The sequence below is a fragment of the Bos grunniens genome, chromosome X (genome assembly GCF_055505025.1).
Source record: "Bos grunniens cultivar Pamir isolate PY7600 chromosome X, Bosgru_T2T1.0, whole genome shotgun sequence".
In the NCBI taxonomy this organism is placed as follows: domain Eukaryota; kingdom Metazoa; phylum Chordata; class Mammalia; order Artiodactyla; family Bovidae; genus Bos; species Bos grunniens.
The window spans coordinates 130,306,141-130,332,126 of record NC_141194.1 but is presented as its reverse complement, the minus strand read 5'-3'; the positions used below and the strand labels follow the sequence as shown (position 1 = coordinate 130,332,126).

The following is a 25,986-nucleotide window of genomic DNA, read 5'->3' as shown; positions in this document are numbered from 1 at the left end:
TATGAGTTAGGTAAATCAAATTGCACTGATGGAGTCTGTTCCAAACATGTTTTCCCTAGCACTTCCACTTTTACGTAAAAACCTTGTCACCATCGATATCATATATGTGGGCATTCTGAAGGCCCCATTCATTTCACTGTCCTCCTTTCTCTTCCTGGCAGTACTGCTTTGCTCCAAAGCTTCTGGTCCTACCATGGTTCCCACCTGCCCTACCGAACACTTGCTTTTCTTCCCAGCCCACTATCAATTATGAAGACAGGCAAAGAGGGAGGAAGAAAGGAGTGGATTTTAAAAGGTGAGAGCTTTCACAACTTCTTGCTGTCTACCTAAAAGGAGAATGGTGTGGTCATTTTGTTAAAAGAGGTCTTATTTTACAAACGAATCTGACTTGACTAGCCTTGTCTTTATCTAAGGGACCAGATAATATGCACAGTTTAAAAGAGGGCCCTAAATATCCTAAATAGGATTCCTGTTAGGCAGGGAGAGATAACAGGATTATAAGGTACATACACTAGAGTATAACTGGTAAAAGGCTTGGAAATGCAAAAGGCTATTACTGGGTTTTTAAATTTTTTACCAGTCCTGATCTCAAAGAGTGTAATATATGTATTGCCTTTATTATTATCTGTGATGAAATAATGTATCACTTTACTGTGCTGTTTTCCAGTGTGTTCCACATGGGAGCATCTTTTCTTCTCAATGTGGTGATAATTTCTTTGATAGTTCTCTTGCCTCCCCTACAGCACCCAATATACATAGTGAATGACTGATAAAATCAATGACATAATTTAAAAATAAATGTAAACGTTTTAATGAATGAATAACAAATCCTGGTTAAACGTAGTATATTTCTAATAGTGACTTTATAAGGTAGGTGCACTGTGGTACAACCGGTGATGTCTCATGTATTACTAAGAGCATGTGTTCTTGCTTTCTTTTTAATTTCTTTCACTAAAAAAAAAAAATCTGTTGCACTGTCAAGCTGTGCCCACATCCTGTGCTAGATCACAATAATAGGAACGGTTCTAAATGGAGGTAGAGTAGGACTCTGTAGAGTAGGAAGTGAGGGACAGTCTATATTCATGCAGCCACCCCCTAGCTGGAGTTGAAATTTTCACCAGCATAGCCTTCTCCATGAAACCCGTATTATAAACCACATTCACCTTGGAAGGAAGGGCTTCCCCATTAGCACTCTACCTTAAGATGACTTTGTTGTTTAGTCACTAAGTTGTTTCCAAATCTTTTGTAATCACATGGACTGTAGCCCTGCCAGGCTCCTCCTGTCTATGGAATTTTTCCAGGCAAGAATACTGGAGTGGGTTGCCATTTCCTACTCCAGGGGACCTTCCCCACCCAAAGACTGAACGTGTGGCTCCTGTGTCTCCTGCACTGCAGGCGGATTCTTTACCACTGAGCCACTGGGGAAGCCTTAGATGAGTTTTGTTTACTTGCTAAGTTGTGTCCAACTCTTTGCAACACCATGGACTGTAGCCCACAGGCTCCTCTGTCCATGGAATTTTCCAGGCAAAAATACTGGAGTGGGTTATTATTTCCTTCTCCACAGTGAATTTATCATTAGCTAACTGGCAAATTAGGAACAATGGAAAGAACATGTCCTGCCCGCTTCCAAACTAGTAAGACTCATCACGGTAAGTAGAGAAGGCATGGTGGCCAAGAGTTTTAAGAGGAAAGGGGTGACACCACGTGGGAGGAAAGATGATGGGGCAGTCAGAGGAAGTGCCTTAAGGTTTGAGGACAAAAGCCAAAGGCTGACCCACCCTAACTAGCACTGTGATATAACAGGTTATAGGAACATATCATACTTCTCACAGAATGAGATACAAAGCTTCAGGAATTAACTGATGTGATATTATTTTATATAATGAGCTAAGACTTCGTCTGACAGAATGTGGTCCACTGGAGAAGGGAATGGCAAACCACTTCAGTATTCTTGGCCTTGAGAACCCCATGAACAGTATGAAAAGGCAAAATGATAGGATACTGAAAGAGGAACTCCCCAGGTGGGTAGGTGCCCAATATGCTACTGGAGATCAATGGAGAAATAACACAAGAAAGAATGAAGAGATGGAACCAAAGCAAAAACAACACCCAGTTGTGGATGTGACTGTTGATAGAAGCAAGGTCTGATGCTATAAAGAGTAATATTGCATAGGAACCTGGAATGTCAGGTCCATGAATCAAGGCAAATTGGAAGTGGTCAAGCAGGAGATGGCAAGAGTGAACGTCGACATTCTAGGAATCAGTGAACTAAAACGGACTGGAATGGGTGAATTTAAGTCAGATGACCATTATATCTACTACTGTGGGCAGGAATCCCTTAGAAGAAATGGAGTAGCCATCATAGTCAACAAAAGAGTCCAAAATTCAGTACTTGGATGCAATCTCAAAAACGACAGAATGATATCTGTTCGTTTCCAAGGCAAACCACTCAGTATCACAGTGATCCAAGCCTATGTCCCGACCAGTAACGCTGAAGAAGTTGAAGTTGAACAGTTCTATGAAGACCTACAAGACCTTTTAGAAAGATGTCCTTTTCATTATACGGGACTGGAATGCAAAAGTAAGAAGTCAAGAAACATCCAGAGTAACAGGCAAATGGGGCAAAGGCTAATAGGGTTCTGCCAAGAGAGCACACTGGTCATAGCAAATACACTCTTCCAACAACACAAGAGAAGACTCTACACATGGACATCACCAGATGGTCAACACTGAAATCAGACTGATTATAATCTTTGTAGCCAAAGATGGAGAAGCTCTATACAGTCAGCAAAAACTACTGTGGTCATGAACTCCTTATTGCCAAATTCAGACTTAAATTGAAGAAAGTAGGGAGAATCAGTAGACCATTCAGGTATGACCTAAATCAAATCCCTTATGATTATACAGTGGAAGTGAGAAATAGATTTAAGGGCCTAGATCTGATAGATAGAGTGCCTGATGAACTATGGAATGAGGTTCGTGACATTGTACAGGAGACAGGGATCAAGACCATCCCCATGGAAAAGAAATGCAAAAAAGCAAAATGGCTGTCTGAGGAGGCCTTACAAATAGCTTTGAAAAGAAGAGTAGCGAACAGCAAAGGAGAAAAGGAAAGATATAACCATCTGAATGCAGAGTTCCAAAGGATAGCAAGAAGAGATAAGAAAGCCTTCCTCAGCGATCAATGCAAAGAAATAGAGGAAAACAACAGAATGGGAAAGACTAGAGATCTCTTCAAGAAAATTACAGATACCAAGGCAACATTTCATGCAAAGATGGGCTCGATAAAGGACAGAAATGGTATGGACCTAACAGAAGCAGAAGATATTAAGAAGAGGTGGTAAGAATACACAGAAGAACTGTACAAAAAAGATCTTCACGACTCAGATAATCACAATGGTGTGATCACTCACCTAGAGCCAGACATCCTGGAATGTGAAGTCAAGTGGGCCTTAGAAAGCATCACTACTAACAAAGCTAGTGGAAGTGATGGAATTCCAGTTGAGCTATTTCAAATCCTGAAAGATGACGCTGTGAAAGTGCTGAACTCAATATGCCAGCAAATTTGGAAAACTCAGCAGTGGCCACAGGACTGGAAGAGGTCAGTTTTCATTCCAATCCCAAAGAAAGACAATGCAAAAGAATGCTCAAACTACTGCACAACTGCACTCATCTCACACACTAGTAAAGTACTGCTCAAAATTCTCCAAGCCAGGCTTCAGCAATACGTGAACCGTGAACTTCCAGATGTTCAAGCTGGTTTTACCAAAGGCAGAGGAACTAGAGATCAAATTGCCAACATCTGCTGGATCATGGAAAAAGCAAGAGTTCCAGAAAAGCATCTATTTCTGCTTTATTGACTATGCCAAAGCCCTTGACTGTGTGGATCACAATAAACTGTGGAAAATTCTGAAAGAGATGGTAATACCAGACCACCTGACCTGCCTCTTGAGAAATCAGGAATTCAGGTCAGGAAGCAACAGTTAGAACGGGACATGGAACAACAGACTGGTTGCAAATAGGAGAAGGAGTACATCAAGGCTGTATATTGTCACCCTGCTTATTTAACTTCTATGCAGAGTACATCATGAGAAACGCTGGGCTGGAAGAAGCACAAGCTGGAATCAAGATTGCCGGGAGAAATATCAATCACCTCAGATATGCAGATGACACCACCCTTATGGCAGAAAGTGAAGAGGAACTAAAAAGCCTCTTGATGAAGGTGAAAGAGGAGAGTGAAAAAGTTGGCATAAAGCTCAACACTCAGAAAACGAAGATCATGGCATCTGGTCCCATCACTTCATGGGAAATAGATGGGGAAACAGTGTCAGACTTTATTTTTGGGGGCTCCAAAATCACTGCAGATGGTGACTGCAGCCATGAAATTAAAAGACGCATACTCCTTGGAAGGAAAGTTATGACCAATCTAGATAGCATATTCAAAAGCAGAGACATTACTTTGCCAACAAAGGTCCGTCTAGTCAAGGCTATGGTTTTCCCAGTGGTCATGTATGGATGTGAGAGTTGGACTGTGAAGAAGGCTGAGCGCCCAAGAATTGATGCTTTTGAACTGTGGTGTTGGAGAAGACTCTTGAGAGTCCCTTGGACTGCAAGGAGATCCAACCAGTCCATTCTAAAGGAGATCAGTCCTGGGTGTTCATTGGAAGGACTGATGCTAAAGCTGAAACTCCAATACTTTGGCCACCTCACGCTAAGAGTTAACTCATTGGAAAAGACCCTGATGCTGGGAGGGGTTGGGTCAGGAGGAAAAGGGGACGACAGAGGATGAGATGGCTGGATGGCATCACCGACTCGATGGACATGGGTTTGGGTAAACTCCGGGAGCTGGTGATGGATAGGGAGGCCTGGTACGCTGCGATTCATGGGGTCGCAAAGAGTCGGACACGACTGAGCGACTGAACTGAACTGAAGACAGACTATCAATTTGATGATTCAGGCTGTCTCAAAATTAGCAAAAATCTCAAATGGTAAAAGTACAGAACCAAGAAGAGCCATTATTATATTTTCTAAAGCTATTGAATTAAAAGGAAAACTGGCAGATGAGTGAATTATCTAGATTACAAAATTATTAATCACTAATAAATACTGATCAATTAATAATATTTAGGAATAATGGACATGTAGCAATGCTTCCTGTTATAATAGCTCTGAACTTCTGTATTTTTTTCCTTCATTTTTTGGGGAAAATTTACTGGTTAACCTGGAATATATTTTAACCTTCTTAGGTTTGTTATATGTTCCAATCTCATGAAAACAAGCTGTAAATTAATTGGAAGTCTATATAAATAGTGCAAGGGGCTTGCTGAAAAAGCTTAGGGTTTGTAAGATTATACTGTATCATATTTACATTTTAAAGTTAGCATTGTATATTTTACAACTATTTCCTCTTTGGTATAAACTTGATTCTATAATGCTGTTTATTGAGAAGAAGTAGGTCTTTTTTTTTTTTTTTTTTTCTTTTTTAAAATTCTCAACCCTTGGGCACAGCTGGAACTCCTGAGTTTCTTATTTATTTTCAAATGGACATTTCTGTTTTTCACCACCACCTCTGCCCCAGGGTAAGTATTCCATTTCATGAATTTGAACATTCAAGGGCTTAGCTTTATTTAACAGCCACCTGTTATATCAGGCAGCCGCAAGTTCACACATTCAATTTTAATAAGCAAATTTAATCCTTCCTGTACCTGTCTTGCAGCCCTTGATGTAAGTTGAGCTAAACATGAACCAACCTGTGGGGTAGTCTTAATTTTAAATAAAAAGGTACCTAACAGGTTGAATCTGATTTCTATATACAGCCCAAATTGACCAGGCACTTAAATATGTTTCAGATGTTCACTCAAGCCTACAAATCGTTTACTAAATATTTGAAAATATGAGAAAGCTTTTCTCTTAGAACAAAGGGTATGGATTTTCATCTTTCTTGAATCTTGTAAAACCAACAAGAATGATGGCAACAACTGACTATATGAATAAAAAGATCACCTAGACAATTATTTACCCTCAATGTGTCTTGCAGTATTAGCTGCTAGGGTAGGAATTCCCACAAGTTACTGGTTACTTGCACGTGTGTGTGTGCTAGTCGCTTTAATCACGTCTGACTCTCTGTGACCCTATGGACTGTAGCCCGCCAGGCTCCTCTGTCCATGGGATTCTCCAGGCAAGAATACTGGAGTGGGTTTCCATGCCCTCCTCCAGGGGATCGCCCCAACCCAGGGATCAAACCCACGTCTCTTCTGTCTCCTGTGTTGCCAGGCAGATTCTTTACCACTAGTGCCACCTGGGAAGCCCCAAGTACTTAGAACTATCGGGGCCTTAGGAAATGCATTCTAAAATTTGGCGAATTGTCTCTAGAACAGTGGCACCTAATATTTTTCAAGTCCTGAACTTCTCTGGGAGTCTAATAAGAGCTGTGGACCCTGCCCATGGAAAAATTCATATGGGTACAAACTGTGATCTCAAGAAGTTCAAGGACCTCATGAAACTCACCCCGGGATTATAGAGTACTTACTGTTCAAGAGCTTGTGTTCTAGGGTAATAGTTGGCAAACCACAGCCCCTGAACCAATTCAGCCTGCCCTGTTTTTGTATGGCCAGAATGCTAAGAGTGGTTTCTCTATTTTTATTTTGTTTGTAGTTGATATATACAATATTAGTTTCTGGTGTACAGCAAAGTGGTTCAGTTTTATATATTATATGCATATACTTTTAAATATTATTTTATCACAGGGTATTGACTATAGCACCCTGTGCTATACAGCAGGACCTTATTGTTTATCCATTCTAGTTATAATAATAATAGCTTGCATATAATAATAATAGTTTGCAGTCCCAAACTTTCAATGCAACCCCCTCACCCATCCTCCTGGCAACCACAAGTCTGTTCTCTGTATCTGTGAGTCTGTCTCTGTTTCATAGATAACTTCCTTTGTGTCAGATTTTACATTCCACACATAAACGATATCATATGGTATTTGTCTTTCTCTTTCTGACTTCCTTTACTTAGTATGATAATCTTTAGGTCCATCTATTTGCTGTAAATGGTATTGAAAAGTTCCTTCCTTTTTATGGCTAATATTACATTATATATATATATATATATATATATTCCAATATACACATAATTAGCTTTTATATATATATATGGGGTACTATAAGATAGCACTGATATGAACATAGGGCTGCATGTATCTTTTCAAAGTTTTATCTGGATCTGTGCTTAGGGGTGGTATTCATGGATCCATGTCATTGTTGTTGTTTAGGCACTAAGTCATGTCCGACTCTTTTTTGACCCCATGGACTGTAGCCTTCCAGGTTCCTGTGGGCATGGGATTTCCCAGGCAAGAACACTGGAGTGGGTTGCCATTTCCTGCTCCAGGAGATCTTCCAGACCCGAGGTTTGAACCCACATCTCCTGCACTGGCAGGCAGATTCTTTACCATCTTAGCCACCTGGGAAGCCTGTAATAGATCATATGGCAACTCTCTATTTTTTAGATTTTTGAGGCACCTCCTTACCATTCTCTGTAGTGGCTGGACCAATTTACAACCCCACCAACAGTATAGGAGGGTTCTCTTGTCCCACATCCTCTCCAGCATTTGTTATTTTCTACATTGTAATATCTCATAACACATGAAAATTATATGCAATTCATGTTTCAGTTTCCATAAATAAATTCCACTCTGCTCACTCGTAGACTGACATAACGAAAAGCATGGATATCTGTTTTTTCTCATTACAGAAGAACCTATGTAGTATCCTCAAATCTTGTCTCTTGTCCCACAAAGGCTGAGCTATTTGTTAGTCATTTAGAGAAAATTTTGCTGACCCTCATTCTACAGGATTCAAAAATATAAAGCACTCAATTTCTGAAGTAAAGCGCTAATTGTATTAAAATCTATGGATGTGAATTTAATACTTGTAGCAAGATTACACAAATTGAAGAAGTCAGACTTTAGAAACAAATAGTAAAGTGTTCACGTAAATGTTCTTTTACATAATTACTAAAATTCACATTCTTAACTATTTATTTATAGAATAATAACTACTTGGTAACTAAGAATGGGGAGATAGATGGAATCCTGTAAAGGAAAAACTTTAGAAGCCACCGCATTTTGATCTTAAAGGATTCTGAAGCACCTTTGAATAATAATACAATTCAGTGAAAAACGATGCCTCAAATAAATATCTCTAGTTTACACAGACATCTTAGGAACATTGATTTATTACTTAAAATGAGTTATTCCTCAAGGTAGTATAAAGAAATAAAACCTAATAACAGCCTAGATCTCTTTGTAGTAACTTGAATAATATCCAGTGTCAGTAAAATTATTGTTGGATGAATGCAAGATACTTAACTCACTTAGGCTAATCCTGGCCTGAAGTCAATATCATAATTGAGGCCTTCCCTCTAAGCTCCTGTTTAAAGGTGGACAACTAAACATTTTCTTTTATAAGATGGATATGCAGATGACACCACCCTTACGGCAGAAAGTGAAGAAGAACTAAAAAGCCTCTCGATGAAAAGTGAAAGAGGAGAGTGAAAAAGTTGGCTTAAAGCTCAACGTTCAGAAAACTAAGATCATGGCATCTGGTCCCATCACTTCATGGCAAATATATGGGGAAACGGTGGAAACAGTGTCAGACTTAATTTTTTGGGGCTCCAAAATCACTGCAGATGGTGACTGCAGCCATGAAATTAAAAGACGTATACTCCTTGGAAGAAAAGTTATGACCAACCTAGACAGCATACTGAAAAGCAGAGACATTACTTTGCCAACAAAGGTCCATCTAGTCAAGGCTATGGTTTTTCCAGTGGTCATGTATGGATGTGAGAGTTGGACTGTGAAGAAAGCTGAGCCTGAAAAATTGATGCTTTTGAACTGTGGTGTTGGAGAAGACTCTTGAGAGTCCCTTGGACTGCAAGGAGATCCAACCAGTCCATCCTAAAGAGGATCAGCCCTGGGTGTTCTTTGGAAGGAATGATGCTAAAGCAGAAACTCCAATACTTTGGCCACCTCATGTGAAGAGTTGACTCATTGGAAAAGACTCTGATGCTGGGAGGGATTGGGGGCAGGAGGAGAAGGGGATGACAGAGGTTGAGATGGCTGGATGGCATCACTGACTCAATGGACGTGAGTCTGGGTGAACTCCGGGAGTTGGTGATGGACAGGGAGGCCTGGCGTGCTGCGATTCATGGGGTTTCAAAGAGTCCGACACGACTGAGTGACTGGACTGAACTGAACTGAAACATTTGGTAACAATTTGTTGACTTGATTTTAATGCCAGAAATATAGCACTCTTAACTTTTAGCACTCATAATATCTTAATTTTATTACTCATTTACAAGCATTTATATAGTATAAAAAGTAGTCCCTTTCACCATCACCATGCATATTTCTATCCTTGGATAATCCCAAAGCACAATGAAATGTATCATTTTCATTTTCATCAGACTTTACTAGATGTTCACAAGGAGCACAAGTGAATCATTTTCAGTTTTTCCTTGGTCATCTCCACACTCTTCGACTGGTGTTACTGGGACACTGAAGGAGGCCCACATAATCTCCAGACTAGTTGATTGGTCCCTCAGTAATTGAGAGTGAACTTTATAAACAGATGCAAGCTGATAGTGGTGTTTATGTACTAATCATACTTGTTAATAAATAAGCCACTGTGGCCCAAAAGAGAGTGAAGAAAAATACATTCAAGAATCAAAAGTGAATAGTTATCCTCGACTAAACCTGGCTTTTCTGACCTTATTAATCATGGAAGTCTCCAAATAAGGGGAAGCATTGAAGGGAGGAAGGTAGGTGAAGGATTGATAGATTATTGTGGGTATCATAGGTATAAAGTTGAGCAAGCAAGAGGGAACAAGTTATGGTTTGAATCTCCCTGTAGGTGGTAAGAAGCTGTAGAGCAGGCCACGAATTATAACCAACAGCATAATAGCAGGTGATTCCTAGAGAAGGATCTGGTAAAAGGGTAAATGACTTTTTTCTTAGTTGGGGGGGGGGTGGATTTTAACTTTGTTACTGAGACATGAACAAGAAGTGCCGTAAAAATTATTTGTTGCTAAATCACTATATAATAACATTGGTAATTCAATTAACTTCAGTATAGCACTAGGAAAGAAAAAGTATTTTAAAAATCAATGACTACTTAATTTTAACAACAGGCATGAGAAAAAGGGTTTGGGGGGAAGGGGGAAATAACAAGAGCTGAGAAAAGCAAAAAAGCCACAGAAAGCCTGGAGACTAGAGATATCTCAATGCAAATCCATGATAAATGGATGCAAGGGGTTTTAATTATCAGCGGTTTAACAGAGCACCACCACCACCAAAACAACACAAAATAAAACAAAACCTTTAATGGCTCATATAAAAAAAATCACTCTACAGAGGGGGAAAAAAAAAGCTCAAAGCTAAATAATACAAAGGATCAGGTAGAAATCAGAAACTAAGGGGATCAAAACCAAAAATTAATCCATCATCTTACTATTGCTAGATCATATATTCGTAGAGGATAGAGACTATTTCTAATTTACCTTTTTATCTGTTTCTTACTCTTTTAAATGCCTGGCATGAGTAGACACTCAAGAAATATTTAGTGAATTGAGTCAAAATGGATTCCTAAGCCATTGATTACTTTTAGGTTGACCAGTTACAAAAATCAAAATAAAAAACAAACAAAACAAGCACTCAGGGATCAAAACCAGTGGCAGAGAATTCCATCTGTTTTGCTCTCTGGTGGGGATAACTTTAAGCAGAAGACCACTCCCAAACTGTCTTTTGATACAGATGTGAAATGCTACATAAAAACAGTATGAGAACCACGGGGTATTGTATACATATACCTGCATGTGTGCATGCACACACCCACACATATGTATGCATGCAGTTTTTAACTGGAGTGGCTAAGTCATCACTATCAAAAGGTATCCAATGAAGAGTTTTGAAAAAAAAAAAAAAAAGGTTTAGTGATATAGACTGAAATATACAACATATTACAAAAAATGTGGTTCCAGGGGACAAGTGAATTGCTAATGTGATATTCACAGAATGGCTGAAGAGAGGAGACTAGGTGAAGGAAGGTTTCAAATAATATTTAGTTCATCTATAAAGATTGTTATGGCTTCCCAGGTGGCCCTGGTGGTAAATAATCTGCCTGCCAATGGAGGAGACATAAGACACACAGGTTCGGTCCCTGGTTCGAGAAGATTCCCTGGAGAAGGGCATGGCAACCCACTCCAGTGTTTTTGCTAGGAGAATCCCATGGACAGAGGAGCTGGGCAGGCTACGGTCCATAGGGTCGCAGAGTCAGACACGACTGAAGTGATTTAGCACGCACATAAAGATTATTATGGCAGATTAGGATTATTGGGGGGAAAGATTACTGGGTGGGGAGGGCAGCCATGTTTTTTCACACTAGGTCTCCTCATGGCCCTGTCACTGACAAACCATTGAATTTTATTGATCTAGGCAAGAGTATGGTGTTAAGAAGAAAAAAAATCCTCTCTAGGTGAGGCTACCAAGCATTGGGTTTGTTTCTTGTTGCTGCTGTGATTTCTTTATCCTCCGCCAGGGAAAATGAGTTTTCACAGACCTTCCCAACTTCCTGCCTTCATCTCGATGGCGATGAACGGCAAACCATGGTGAGGTACCTGCTGGAGCTTAGACTGTGACCATGAGCAGGAAAGCTAATAGGCCCACATGGTCTCATTAGCACCCCACTCTCACCAACTGAGCTAACCGGCCCCAGAGGAGTAAGACACAAAATGGGCTGAGAGACGATTACATTTTAATTTATCCCCTGGGAATATACAAGGGAGGATAAAGGGAGAGTGTTGAGATTGGTTACTATCAAAGAAACTACGCACTGTGAAAGACAGCATGTACAAATGTCCTCTATTTGGTGGCAGAAGTGTAGCATTTTCGTTTCACTGTATTAAACCGAGTTGGGACAAGGCAGCAAAGCTCCTGCTGTTGTGATTTCTTTTGTTTTACTGTTAAAGGGGCTTTAAGCTGTGTGACATACACAGCCTCAGGAAGGGACCTCGATAACTACTCTACCCTGGACCAGTAATTGCAATCAGGAATGAATCCAGGATCTGAGGGGCCTGCAGTTTAGGTTGTTGGGTAGAGGAGGGGAGCCTTAAGAACAAAGAATATACAAATATTTTTGGCAAATTTTATAAACACATTGCTAGGCCTCCTCCCAGGACCTTGGAAGGAGACCATGCAAATAAGGGGCCCAGAACCTTCCTTTGCTAACCTCAAGGAAAGCCTGGGAACAATCTATAGAACAAACACATAATGTTAGGTCTCAGTTGCTATATCTAAAAGTAAAATCTTTTCTAATTTTTTAGAAAACTTAGTAAAATCTTGATAAAATTTGGGGCTCGTAGCATGGTACCACTTCAAACACTCCTGTGATATGATCTGATTAACCTCAAGTCACTGTGGATATTTACGACGTAATAGCCATAAATATATTAAGAGCATATTAATCTTATAACTACATAATGCCTGTCTTCTACTGACTTGAACATTTCACAACAATCACTTTACAAAATACTGAATGTCACTACATTAAGATGAAAGAGATTAAATGTCATCATTTATTATTTCATGAGTAGGTAAACTGAGAAACTCATTGAAGAATCTTCATTAACTTTCACTGTAACTTCTGTACTGACCATGAGACTGGTAATCTAGAAAATTTTAATAATTTTTAACAGAAGAGCCCTGAAAACAGGGAGATAGCAGAAATACTTCCGCCAATAGTTTATATGAAATAGAAAATCTATAACTCTGATGTGACTATGTAAAATGTATAATGTATCATGGTGAGGAAAAGATATTATCCTTTCATCTTTAACTATGAAATGATTTAGCATTTTCAAAAATTAAAAAGTAAATAAATATTTTGCAATTTTACTTCTATTCGTTTAAATCTGTCCTAGTCCAAAAGTGCACAGAGTAACATAATATCTTAGAGCTCCTATTTAATTAAATAAAAACACTTGAAACACTGGAGTCTAAAAATACTGATATTATTAATTAGTATATATCCCTTCCTCCTATCTACTGGAACTTCCTACTTATCCCTGTTTGGTCCTGAAGTGTCACCTCACCTTTATTCCTTAGTACAGTTTCAGATAGACATATAAGCTTGTTTCTTTTTTTTTTTTTCCATATAAGCTTGTTTCTGAGAAATGTATGTGGTAAATAGAATTGTAAAAATGATGTAAAATGGTAGGGAAGGTCTAGACAACATCAGATGATTCTATCTGCGATAAAGAAAAAGGCTGAAGTCCTGTGTTTATAGACTCGGTGGTTTGGAATACTATGACTTGGCCACAGGAATGCAAGCCATGAAAAGCATACAGCAGACCAGAGGACTTGGCACACTGCTATGGCTGAGCCAATAACCTCTATATAAATCATCAGGTGCATACACTCAACTGGGTCAAGTTTACCTTCATGTAAAGAACCGCCTCCACGTGAATCAACCACATTCAAACAGAGAAAGGAAAGGTATTTATTAGATTATACAAAATGTCTGATTCAAAAATATTTTTATAGCCTATAACATCATATCCACCACACACACACACACACACACATTACATTTAGCAGTGAGAATCCTTCCTTGGAAATTTCTTTCTGTAATGAATATTCCAAATTATGAAAAGATCTGAAATTCCAAACATTATCTGTTCTCAGAAGTTGGAACCCAGTGTGTCCGCTTGCCCTAAAATTCTTCTCCAGTGCTGTTTGTCTCTTAATTATGCCAAAGGGAGTTCTTAATTGTATAATTTTTTTTTGCTGTGAACATCAGCAGCTCTGTCTCTTAAACTGCACTGAAAAATACTAGGGAGTCGCAGCCTTTGTGTCACTTACTAAACTTCCTCAATAAAGCTACCAAAAGCTTTCTGAGGTGGAATTTTATACTTGCAAATGTCAATTCAGATCTGTTAGATACAGTGAACAAACTTGCCTGCTACAGCAAGCATTCCACCCAAATTGACTAGGTGTGGCTTTTTTTTTCATTGTTCAGTCACACTGAACAGAATCTGTTCTCTGGCTACATCTAGGTTGTCATTCCCTTTATCTGTGGCCTTGTAATAAGCAAACCGTACTCAATTTTCCAAAAGCAGACATGCTCTTCCGGTATCCTAGAAACAGATCAAAGAGTGGTTTGTGGGAAGACATAAGGTTCAAGGCAGTGATACCAATGGGTCTTAATATGCAGGCAGACAAACAACAGGACTGGAAATTTAAACGTTAGCTTGAATATTTTAGGGAAAAGAATCAGATGATCAGAGCAGGAGGGATGTGCAGTTAGATGGGATAGACAGTTGTTTAGGGAGACTAGGTACCAAAGAAACAAAGTAAAATTATATGTTACTTCCATAGTAAAATCAAGATCCATAATAAAGAAAATTTCTTTCAAGTCAGACTGGTAAATGTCACTTAAAATTGCTCACACTAGCTCAATGACAACATGCCCACAAGGCAGCTTTCTAGACCACAAAAGAGGATCATATCAACCATCTCGAGGTTAGCTTTTTGTACACATAATAACTGAAGAAATTAATCTTTCATCAGTTTATCACATCATAACAGCTATTGTTAAATAATCTACAAGGTAGAAAAGCAATTTCCAATTGTTCCCTGGGGTCTTCTAAGTAATGTCTCATGTCTTCTGCTATGCTACAAAATAAATAGTACTCCTGTGAGTCATAACAGTCATATTCTGCAGCCTGAAATTACCCTCATTGAAGAAAAAAGGGAAATGTATTCTATTATAGAAAGCATGGAGAATCAAATTAGAAAGCATAAGAAGCTGAAAAACTCAATGAATCTCTCACTGGACTCCAAAAAAGTCACTCCCTGATCAATAATGCATGAAGGGTTGAGACTTGGCATGGAGATACTCAACAGGAGGCTCAACAGAAGATGAATAGTCTGCCTTCTGTCTTTACCCCTATTTTACCCCAGGCCCTTGCTCTCTGGTTCTCTGAAATAGGGCAGTTGATTGATGTCCCTTGACCTTTGAAAAAATATAGGCTCCAGCTGCATACGAAATGCTGGGCTCAGGTGTGTGATAAAATCTGGCTCCTATTCTTTGCTCAGTCTGAAAATGGGACATCCCACAAGAGGCCAAGAGTGGTAACGGTGGGTAAAAGGCTCCCTTGCTTTACTCCCTATCTACTCACATTTTCTGGACTCACCAAGCATATTCATTTCTCTGTGGCTTTATTTATACTATTCTCAGTATCTAGAACACTTTCTCTTCCCTATCCCTTCAAAACCAAGAACAAACTGAAATGCTTCAGCGTTTGAAAGCTAAGGACAGAGTTTGGAGGAGTTCAACCATATAAAGTATTACTAAAGGTCAAAGAGGAACTCCAGGGAGCTCACTGGTGACATTCTGGGAACGAATTTATCAATGTAATTAATCAGCACTGAATTCCAAGGCGAGTATTTTTGGCAAACGAGTAAACACATGAAATCTATTTATTCTACTTAACATTTTCTAGACATCCTGGAAAAAGTATCATGGAACAAAATTTTAGTGACTTGTTAATGCCCCTAGGACCCGTTTTTTGCATTATTCATAAAGATGTACCAATTAAGGGGTGCCCTATCTACACAGATGTCCTTGAATTCTGAGAAACAACTTTGTAATGAGATAGGTTTTGCTGAGAGCAGACTGACCTACTCCCACACTTTCCATGTATCTAAATATTACGTACATCTTTCAGTTTTCAGTGTGTTCATTATATAGTAGTCACCAATGAAATGGGTTACAAATAAAGATAACACAACCCTTTCCAAGTACTAGCCTGATAATGGTTTAAAGGAAGTAGGCCAGCTGGAATTAGAATGAGACACCATGGAACCAAATATGAGACCTGGAAGAACTCAGTAGACAGGGACAGTTTTCAATTCCATCTCAAAGAGTCTAAGGCCAAACTGCAACTGTATATTTTAAGGTATTAAGACAAAATGAATTCTCTGTAGGACACTTAAATCACTTTTTAAGTGATCCATTTAAACTCAATGATCCAAATACTAGACATTGGTCTAGAATGACACCAAAATATTAATTTCACCAAAGGGAAACTCTGTGGCTAGGTTAAGTTAAAACCCCCATCAAACACCTGGCCAGTATCCCTCAAGACTGTTAAGGTCATGGGAAACAGAAAGACCGAGAAACAATCACAGACCAGAAGAGAGAGCACAGATAGGATTCAAATAAATACACTGATACCCTGGATTGGACACTGTAACAGAAAGAGCACACTAGTGAAAAATCTGGTGAAGTCTAAAGAAAGTCTGGAGTTTAGTTAATAGTAATGTGTAGATGTCAGTTCCTTAGTTTTGACAAATAAACTGCATATAAGATATTAAAAGTGGGGAAAACCAGGTGATGGGTAATATGGTAAGTCTCAGTACTATCTTTTCAACTTTCCTTTAAATCTAAAGTTATTTTAAAGTGAAAAATCTATTTAAAAGTAACAACAGAACTATCAAAGAGCAAGGAAATTTATCTGAATATCCTAAATTAAAAGGTTTTTATGTAATAATCATCAAACCTCCTCTCAAAATGTCCCTGCTCCTTTTATTAGTATTCTTCAATAAATTACATTTTTTGATTTATTAATTTACTGCATTGGGTCTTAGTTCTGGCACTCAAGATCTTCAGTTCCCCGAACCAGGGATAGAAGCCAGGCCCCCTGCACTGGGAGCATGAAGTCCTAGCCACTAGAACACGAGGGAAGTCCCTATAAGCTACATTCTGGGTGCCTGCAACCCAGTGTTTAAATCTCACACCTGATTGCTCCCTTCACATGCATAACATCTTTGGAGTGTCAATTAACATATTAGTTCGCATCCTCAATCCTTCGGTGACAACTTCCCAAAGTCCTTGCCAGGTTATTCCAGTGTAGATATGCACCCTCAAAAAAAGGACATACATATGCAATTTTGAAAAAGCAGAGCTGTGACTTACAACTGATGGCATCTGAGCATTTTGGAACATAAACTGCATGTGCTGGGCGAACATGGCGGCGGCACTCTTTTGTTGAATCAGATTGTTCCGTCCATTAATTTCCAGCTGCGTCTTCAAATGTGGAGGAGGGTGAAGGTACTTGCAGTTCTCTCTGGCACACCGGCCCTAAAAATGAAGGATTTTATTAATTGACATTAATATATTTAAAAATCTGGTGTGGCTAAGAAAAGTTTATTAATCTCTTAGCATGCGGGATGAACTGTTATAAGTACTTTATGTGAATTAATGTATTCTGTCTTGATACACCACCCCTAAGACTGATACTCTCATCATTTTTATCTTCCAGATGAGGAGATGAAGAGGGGTTGCACAGCTAACAAGTGACAAAACCAGAACTAAAACCTAGTTAGTCTGACCCCAGAACTCATTCTCATAGCCACCTTGCTCTGCTCCACTTTGGTATGCATCAACTTACATTTAAAATATAAAATATCAGGGACAGTATATAATCATAACATTACAGACGTAAATAGAAATTTCCCAACGTGAGACATAAAATCAAATATGATCTAGGATGTGGATCTACATATGTAATCAGGAAAAATATGGAAAAATGTTAAATATATACACATAAATGTATCTTGTAACTTTTAGATCCATTATTCTGGACAATTTTGGCTCTAAAGTTCTTTTTCCTGAATCCATATAATGTGAGAAACTGCTTGAAATTCACTGATATTTTGTTAACTGAAGAATAAACCTCTTCTACCTCACAGTTATGCTGTTCTTTAGATTTTAGAGGGAATGGCCCCGGATCATTTGGATAACTGACACCCAAGTATATTTGGGAGTGTCAGGTATTTGAATGTTTTAGAGATGGTTTCAGCACTTCCAGACAGGATCATATGGCAGTCCTGTGGAACCAAACATGGCTTTGGTGTTACCTACATGCTGATGTGGCTGCTAATTATGGTGTTTACTCTGTGGCAGCAAAGGATGTCAGTGACCAGGTATTTATCACATTGTCAAATGTGTTATGTTGTGTTTGTTTAACTCAAGTACTGTACAAAGCAGCTAATGATGATCCCATTTGGATTACTAAGTCTGCCATAATCCCTTTAAGATAAGCACAACTGCAAGCCATTCTTTTTCCCACAGTTGCTTAGATGCTTTATAGCAGGAGCTTACTGGAGGGAAGGGTTGGGGGCGGGGCGGGAAGGCAACTTTTTTTGTACCCAAGAGTGCAAGTTGCTAGGCCACCTGAATTCCCAGGAGAAAATCAGTTCAAGTGTTTTCAACAAATGCTATGAATTTTCCGTATTTATGATGCTTGAATGGACTATATTAATCACTCCTTCATATTTAGTTATCTTGTTATTAAAGCACTCCCGTAATTTCACTGGGAACAAGGTGTGGCCCTGAAACTTAGAGTTACCTATAATGTTGGCCTTCCCTTGTGGATCAGCTGGTAAAGAATCTGCCTGCAATGCAGGAGACTTGGGTTTGATCCCTGGGTTCGGAAGATCCCCTCAAGGCTACCCACTCCAGTATTCTGGCCTGGAGAATGCCATGGACTGTATAGTCCACAGGGTCACAAGGAGTCGGATATTGACTGAGCGATTTTCACTTTCTATAATGCAAAACCAGAAGCACTGCAAATGCTCTTTTAAATATCAGGTCAATGGGATGAGGTGGCTCTTTTACCTCCCCTGGCAGGGAACTGAGTATAACTTAAAACATAGCTTGATAAATAAAGGTAGCCACTATTATTTTCCATTAGGCTTCTCATTCTGTTTCTCCAATTTGATCAATTTATTTTTAATCAAATTATTTATAAAATCAAACAATTTCTTAGTTTCAACATACCTTAGAAAAGAAAGCATTTATCGGTAGAGTTGAGGGTGGTATGAACTCAGTCCTCCTGAACTCATAAAGGTAGGAACAACCACATAATTTCAGCACACATAAGGACTGTAATTGAAGTGAAAGTCGCTCAGTTGTGTCTGCCTCTTCGTGACCCCATGGACAATACAGTCCAGGGAATTCTCCAGGCCAGAATACTGGAGTGGGTAGCCTTTCCCTTTGCCACGACATCTTCCCAAACCCAGGTCTCTCATATTGCAGGCGGATTCTTTACCAGCTGAGCCCCAAGGGAAGCCCCAAGGAAATCCTTATATGCACTAAAACTGGCGGAAATGGAAGTCCCCCCACTCCATTAACATGTCCCCCTAAGAGAAAATGTTAATTCTCTTTACATCTACTGCAAGGCAAAGATAGTCACAACGATTTCAGTCTCTAGATTCTTTACCCAGCGTAACTGGGATTATCTGGGTCAAAATTAACAGCTCAAGGGAACTGGTGGCACGTGGAGCCTTCCACAGCCAAGCATGGCAGTTTTAGGGTTTCTCTTTCTCCTCCTACTTCCCCAAGGGAGAGTCCTAAATCCTTTGCTCTCCTCTTTATTCTCTTTCCCCTGGAGAAATAAAGTCCGGGTAAAGTTTCATCTCTCACTGCAATTGCTCAGATCTTAAATCTCGATCTCTATCTCTGACCTCTCTTCTGAATTTCAGGCCTTTTTTAAAATCACTAACTGCAGTTGCATTTAGAAATCCTTCCCCCTAACCAGCTCTAAATAACTTACTCCTGACCTTCCTTCTCCTTAGACTATCTTTTGTCTTCCTGCCTACTAGCATTTAGGACTATTGCTCCAGTTCCCAGGCTTTGAGATAGGTGCATAGCAGCACTGAAAAAAGAAACCAGGCTCTTGCTGAGCAGGACTGCCTTAGGATCACAAACCCACCTTGATAGTTTACCCTGACCAGTGGCAAACACAACCATAACCATTTAAATAGGACACAATCTGTAACCCACCCCCAATCAGACGAGGACAGTCTCTTATACTCCGGAATTCAAAAAACAATAGATTATTTTTTTTTAAAGGAAAAGGAATACAATAAGTTTTTGCCATTTGTTAACAGTTTAGAGGGATCTTTTGATTAATTTATTTTAATTGGAGGCTAATTACTTTACAATATTGTATTGGTTCTGCCACGCATCAACTTGAATCTGCCCCGGGCATACACGTGTTCCCCACCCTGAACTCCACTCCCACCTCCCTCCAGGTAGGGTAGACTTTTAACATCATTTACATTGAATGTAATCAAGAGGGGAGAGGAGGGCGGGAGAGAACAGGGTTTATTTGGACCATTTCCTGCCAATGTACAGATAAAGGCTTGCTACCTGCCTCTGCGCTTTTACATTACTGTCCTTTACAAATAATAAGTTTTCTTAAGTTTTTTCTTGGGAAACTAATGAGATTTTTACCAAGCAAACACAGTATACAGAAATAGAAAAAAAAAAAAAGAATTACACTTTAAAAATCACATCAAGGTAGGTTATAAAACTAAAGTATGGAATATGACGCAGCCTAAGATTTTAAAAAAACTTACTCATCTTAGTTATGAGATTGTACTTGATTTATAAAGCATTCTTTTTTGAATGACAGAATCCATAATTTAATTCTATAACAATGCAAATGCACAACACTACCTTACCAGAGATTGCTGCTTATGTTAAAGAACACTTATAAAAGAGAAAAAAAAAAACCTGCATTTTCAATCGAAACAATAGATGAGACCAAATAATTTAATATCAATGTTATCTGTGAAATACAATATTTCAAAAGAAAGCCAAGCCCCTTAAATTTTTTCAAAACAACTTTAGGACTCAGGGTAATATATTTATATGTACAACACTTGGTAGCAATAAATCTCCTCTGTATTCATTCTTCAAGACGCCCAAACTTAATTATAGGGCAAAATACTTTTATTGGAGTTGGGGAGGGGGTGGCAAACTTTGTTTTTGACATTTGCTAACATTTGCTTTTAGTCCCTGTAGGGGATTAAGGATTTCATAAGCACGTATGGATGAGATGGGGTGGAGGCAAAGGATGGATTTGCCCACCACAGTATGTAATCACTTATTGTTTTTCTGTCCTTTGGAAAACCAGTGACTGTGAAGTTTTCCAGAGGCCAGCTAAGCACTGTGAATGGGCCACAAGACTATCACACCAGGTCTGTAACAGCCCAGAAGCTATCTTGGCAGGAAAATATCACCTGTTGGGTTTCCCAAGCCAAGTCAGTGGTGTCCAACCTCCTTCTAGACCCACAGGTTCAAGAGTTGCCATGTGCTCAGTGCAGACTCACAAAATTAAAGAAATCAGAGTGCAAGCTCATTTAGGCTTGCCTCAATTTCACGCCTTTTCCATTTCCTTTGGCCTTAAAAACAAATCATTCTCATCAGATCTTTCACTGTGATACTGAGTCAAGAAAATAGCAAAGTGATTTGATAAGAAAGTGATTCTCTGCTGAAATAAGTGTTACTATATCTACACATCTCCCTGCTCCCCTATTCCATCTACTCTCTTTGAAAAAAAAAAAAAAAAAACACCCAAAAAGCAGCACGGGGAGAAAATGACCAATGAAATTTCTGAAATACATCAAAAAGTTGATGACAGACAAAGGAAAAAGTTGCAGAGCATTCATAAAACCTCCAAAATTCAATCTATTCCTTTTCCTTACCTTCAGGCTTTTCACAGTACAAAGCCTTCGACTGAAAGAGAAAAGTAGCATTGTAGACATTCAAATCCCACCTAAGTCTTGGGAGTTTTGAGAATGAGTCTGTCAGAGACAAGACTTTCCAGGCACTTGGTGGTAGAAAACTCCTGTGAAAAGTACTTTTTTATGTTCATGAGACAAAGCTCTACCATCCATCAGAATAAGAAAAGGACCCCAGGAAGCTGAAAATTACCCTTTGTCAGTCACCAGTATCTTAACAGGAACAGCTGTTTGCAGAATGACTTGCTTCTTCAAATACATTAGGAATTATGGGAGGCGGAGGGGAACCTCTCAAATGCAATAATAACTGGATTACCTTTTCAAAGACATCTCATTGCTCTGCTACACTACCTAGAGTTAAATGTTAAATAAAGCCAACAAATAGGTGATTTGATTTCTATAAGAAAATGATTTCATTTTAATGATCATGTATTAAATGAAAAAACCTCTTGATTATACTGCCCAACTAAAACATACTTACATGCATGGACATGGCTTCTCAGAGGAAGTAACAGTGATTTTAGAATAACACATGATCCGTACTAGGTTGCCTGGTTCCTACAACCCTCATGGACCTTTTAAGGCTAGGAACAATCAACACATGATCCGTACTAGGTTGCATGGTTCCTACAACCATCACGGACCTTTTAAGGCTAGGAACAATCTGAAACAGCTAAAAGGCAACATCAACATAAACTGAGTATCACCAGATATCAACACACTAATGGCAATTTCCCACTTTCTTTCTCTTAAGAGTTGTTTTTATAAAAATGTGTATCCTCCAGAATTGTACCATTTATGAATATATGCACAAAAAGCATCCTTAAAATCTTACATACAACTCAATTTAAACTTGGGATACAGACAAAAAAATCTTTCTTTAAAAAGGCTTTAATAAACCACTTCCTGAGTATACTGAAGGCAAAATTAATGAGGCTGACCGTCCCTCCACCATGGAGAGGGCAGGCAAGCACTCTACCGCCCCCCCAAGTCAGCACCGCATCTCTTCTGAACTCTGCTTTCCTTTTTTTTTTGTTATTGAAGTCTAGCTGATTCACAATATTGTGTTAATTTCTGCTGTACAGCAAAGTGATTTAAGTTTTATATATATATATATATATATATTCTTTTTCATATTCTTTTCCATGCTGGCTTATCACAGGATATTGAATATAGTTCTCTGAGCTATACAGTAGGAGCTTGTTGTTTATCCATTCTCTGTATAATATTTTGCATCTGCTCATCCCAAACTCATGAACTCTGCTTTCTTGACATCCCATATACATATACAGAGGGCAATGACTTTGGTGCAAACCAGAGACCAAGTCTGAATAAGTAAGAAGCTGGGAGGAGAGCAGAAGAATTTTCTTGCCTATCTGCCTCAAGAAAGCTTTCGAATGGTGACCTCCAAAAGATGAAGGGAGGAGGAACTCAACAATCACACTGTTGTTCTCTGCAACAGCCCACGAGATAACCTGATTACCAGAACTGAAACATGTAGGGCTGAACCGGATTTTAAGGAACATCTCCTGCACCTTTATCTTACAGAGAAAGTGAAGGCCAAATTGATGATGTGGCTCGTCCTAATTAACAAGCAGCTCAGTACGGACAGAAGCCAAGTTTCCAGACTCTCACTACCCAATATGGATTTTCAGTTCAAATGACTCTTTCTCTATAAAGATTTTCCTGAAACCATGTTCCCACCCCCACTCCTCCACTCCCTTTTATCTCTCCCTCGTTTGTGCTTCCAGCTGCATCTTGTACTCAGTTTTATCATGGCACTTATCACTGTGTACATTGATAAATTGTTTGCATGCCTATCTCCCCATTTGACTTTGAGTTTGTTTAAAGGCAAGACTGTATCTTCCTCATCTTTGAACCTCCAGGGCTGTTTCTGTGCCTGGTGAATAGTGACTACTCTATAAAAGTTTGCTGAGTGGATAAACTTTGTGGGAATAATTTTATAGGGTATCACACTAAGCCTGCCTTAGAAGCCTAATTGCTTCTCTTGCTATTTCCTTCCCTAAGTTCTTTCTTCTTCCTCCAGAAGAGAACAATAGCCAACACATGACTGAGGCTGTTCCTGGTTTTCTGATTCAAATGAACCGTTATTTTATTCAGGTATAGTAAATAGTTCATTTGTTACTGCTTATTTTTTTAAATGAATATATACTCTGACATGTATGTGACCATCATGGCTGAAAATTCCTGGTCATTCAGTATACACTGAATCAGAAATGTTACGAACCCAAGGCACGCAGACACAAACCCTGGTATAATTCCCAGGGGTCTGTGGTCACAAGAACCGCCCAGGATATAGAGCCCCTATAAAACTGAATAAAGGAACCTGCAGCAGATTCATATTTAATCAGCACCTGGGCCTGCCCAAGGGGAGCACTGCTTTTCGAGGGTCAGTTTAGAATAAAGTGCCTCCTCCAACTGCTCCATTCCCACTCTTCATTTCTCTAACCAGCTGCAAGTCAAATTCCCTGAAGCTACTTAGACAAAGGTGGAATATAAGGCTTTAGGATAATCACACCGGGTGAGGCCTTCCTGTGCATCTCTACTGACCTCTTACAACAAAAATGTTTCTGCTGTGCTTAAGACCCATAATTCAGCTGTATTCACGTTGAACATTGATTCTCAAATAATCATGAGCTTGAACTTTTTCTGAAGAACAAATAACACCAAAAATCATAGTTGCTGTTCATAGTGAAACCAAGCCTGCCTCCCCAATACCCCAGGTCTGCTCCCTGCCCACTTCCCAATTTTTCCCCCTGTGGTCTAACACCTTCAGTTGCTTGAGAAAAATGTGATATCTGTTCAATATGTTCCTCAGGAATGTATCATCTCTGTTTACAAAACAGACAACCAGAATCAAATTAAAATCCCCAAACAACTGAAGCACACAGGTACCGAGTTACCAAAAGTCAGAGGCGTTTCTGATGCTAAGTATTCATGGAAGCTGTCTTTAAAGTAGTTGTTGGCTGCCAACAGAAAATGTCATTAAAACACAGAAAAAGAGGAAAGAATGAAAAGAATGACATTGAATTTGTTACTCCAAGAATTAAAATACACAGAAAATCATGCACCTTCAAGAAGCTACTTGCTACATAGGCTTCTTAGGAAGCAACATAAAAGGGGTGTCTCCCTCCACCCTTAGGCAGTCAGATCTCTGGCTCTCAGCATTGCCTCGGCTCCCTTTTCTGGACACCCGTCCAGTCACTACAGCGACTCAGAACCAGGACAGAATGGACACTGGCTGCCTGTACCCTTTCTTCCCGGCTAGGGCTTCCATCTGGGCTCACATCTACGGTTGCCAGATTTATCAAATGAAAACACAGGACTCCCAATCAAATTTGAATTTCCCATAAACAAGGACTCATTTTTTTTAGGATAAGTATGCCCCATACGAAATATTATCTGGCAACCCTCTCCCTATCTATTCGTCCACTCCAGTGAGTTAAGCTAAATAAAGTCAAATCCTCAAAAACCCATTTACCTCCCTTTACCTTAAGGTCATAAGCAGCCCCCTCCATTGGAAACAGCCTAGGCTCTACTAGGCCTTCAGTTCCCCCAGAGCAAAGCAGAAGGCCCTCTCAGTCCCAGCTTACCTGACCAGCTGCAAGGAATTTAAGGAAGTTGACTGTTGGAGAAAGCAATTTTTTACTCCCTGGCTCCTCCCACCAAAAGCTTCACACGGCTCCCTACCCAGTCAGCCACTCCACTTTCCCAACCACTGTGGCGCAACAACTGTGTATTCAAATGACTTTGATGCCTGCCTGCCAGAGCTCCTCCTTTAGACTAGGATGGGGGGAGGGCGTGGTGAGTGACCACTGTGCCGATCTCCTGACTCTTTAAGTCTATATAAATTTTCTTGAACATATGAATTATTACAGGAAGAGGAGGCTTTTATGTTTTAAAGTTGTTTTTTTTTTTTTTAGCAGGGGGAGGGAGAGGAGAGCAGATTAACTTTCATTTCTTCAGTCCTGTCGGTGGCATACTCAAATTCAAGCAAAAGTCATCCAGTGAAGCCCAGGAAAACATCTGCTTAAGCATCATGTTTCTACAAGCACACAGAAGATGGATGCAGATACATATTCACAACGTGCAAAAAACGGCATGAATAGCCATTATTTGCATAGATGTCTTTTACAGTCAAGCCTTGATTACTCATATTAAAACAGAGGCAGATATAGAGGAACATGGTTAATTCTAATGAACAAAATAATATATTCAGGAAAAACGGTGATTCATAACAGCCCCGCATGACAGACTAGGTATAACACAAAAGTGGCAGTGGTGAAAATTCAGGAATCAGTTACGAGACA

The 25,986-nt window shown here is 39.4% G+C and overlaps 1 protein-coding gene across 34 annotated transcripts in view; it reads right to left on the bottom strand.

Moving 5' to 3' along the window:
* MBNL3 (muscleblind like splicing regulator 3) overlaps positions 1-25,986 on the bottom strand; it is a 121,141-nt gene that overhangs the window by 19,787 nt on the left and 75,368 nt on the right. For 15 of the 34 annotated variants that reach the window (XM_086387553.1, XM_086387550.1, XM_086387554.1 and 12 more), the window contains one exon: positions 17,040-17,204. In XM_086387553.1, the coding sequence (XP_086243679.1) occupies positions 17,040-17,204 (165 nt within the window). Of the gene's footprint in view, positions 1-17,039; positions 17,205-18,905; positions 18,925-24,747; positions 24,888-25,167; positions 25,432-25,986 lie in introns of those variants that run through there. The other 19 variants (XM_086387556.1, XM_086387563.1, XM_086387566.1 and 16 more) reach the window with 9 other exon arrangements.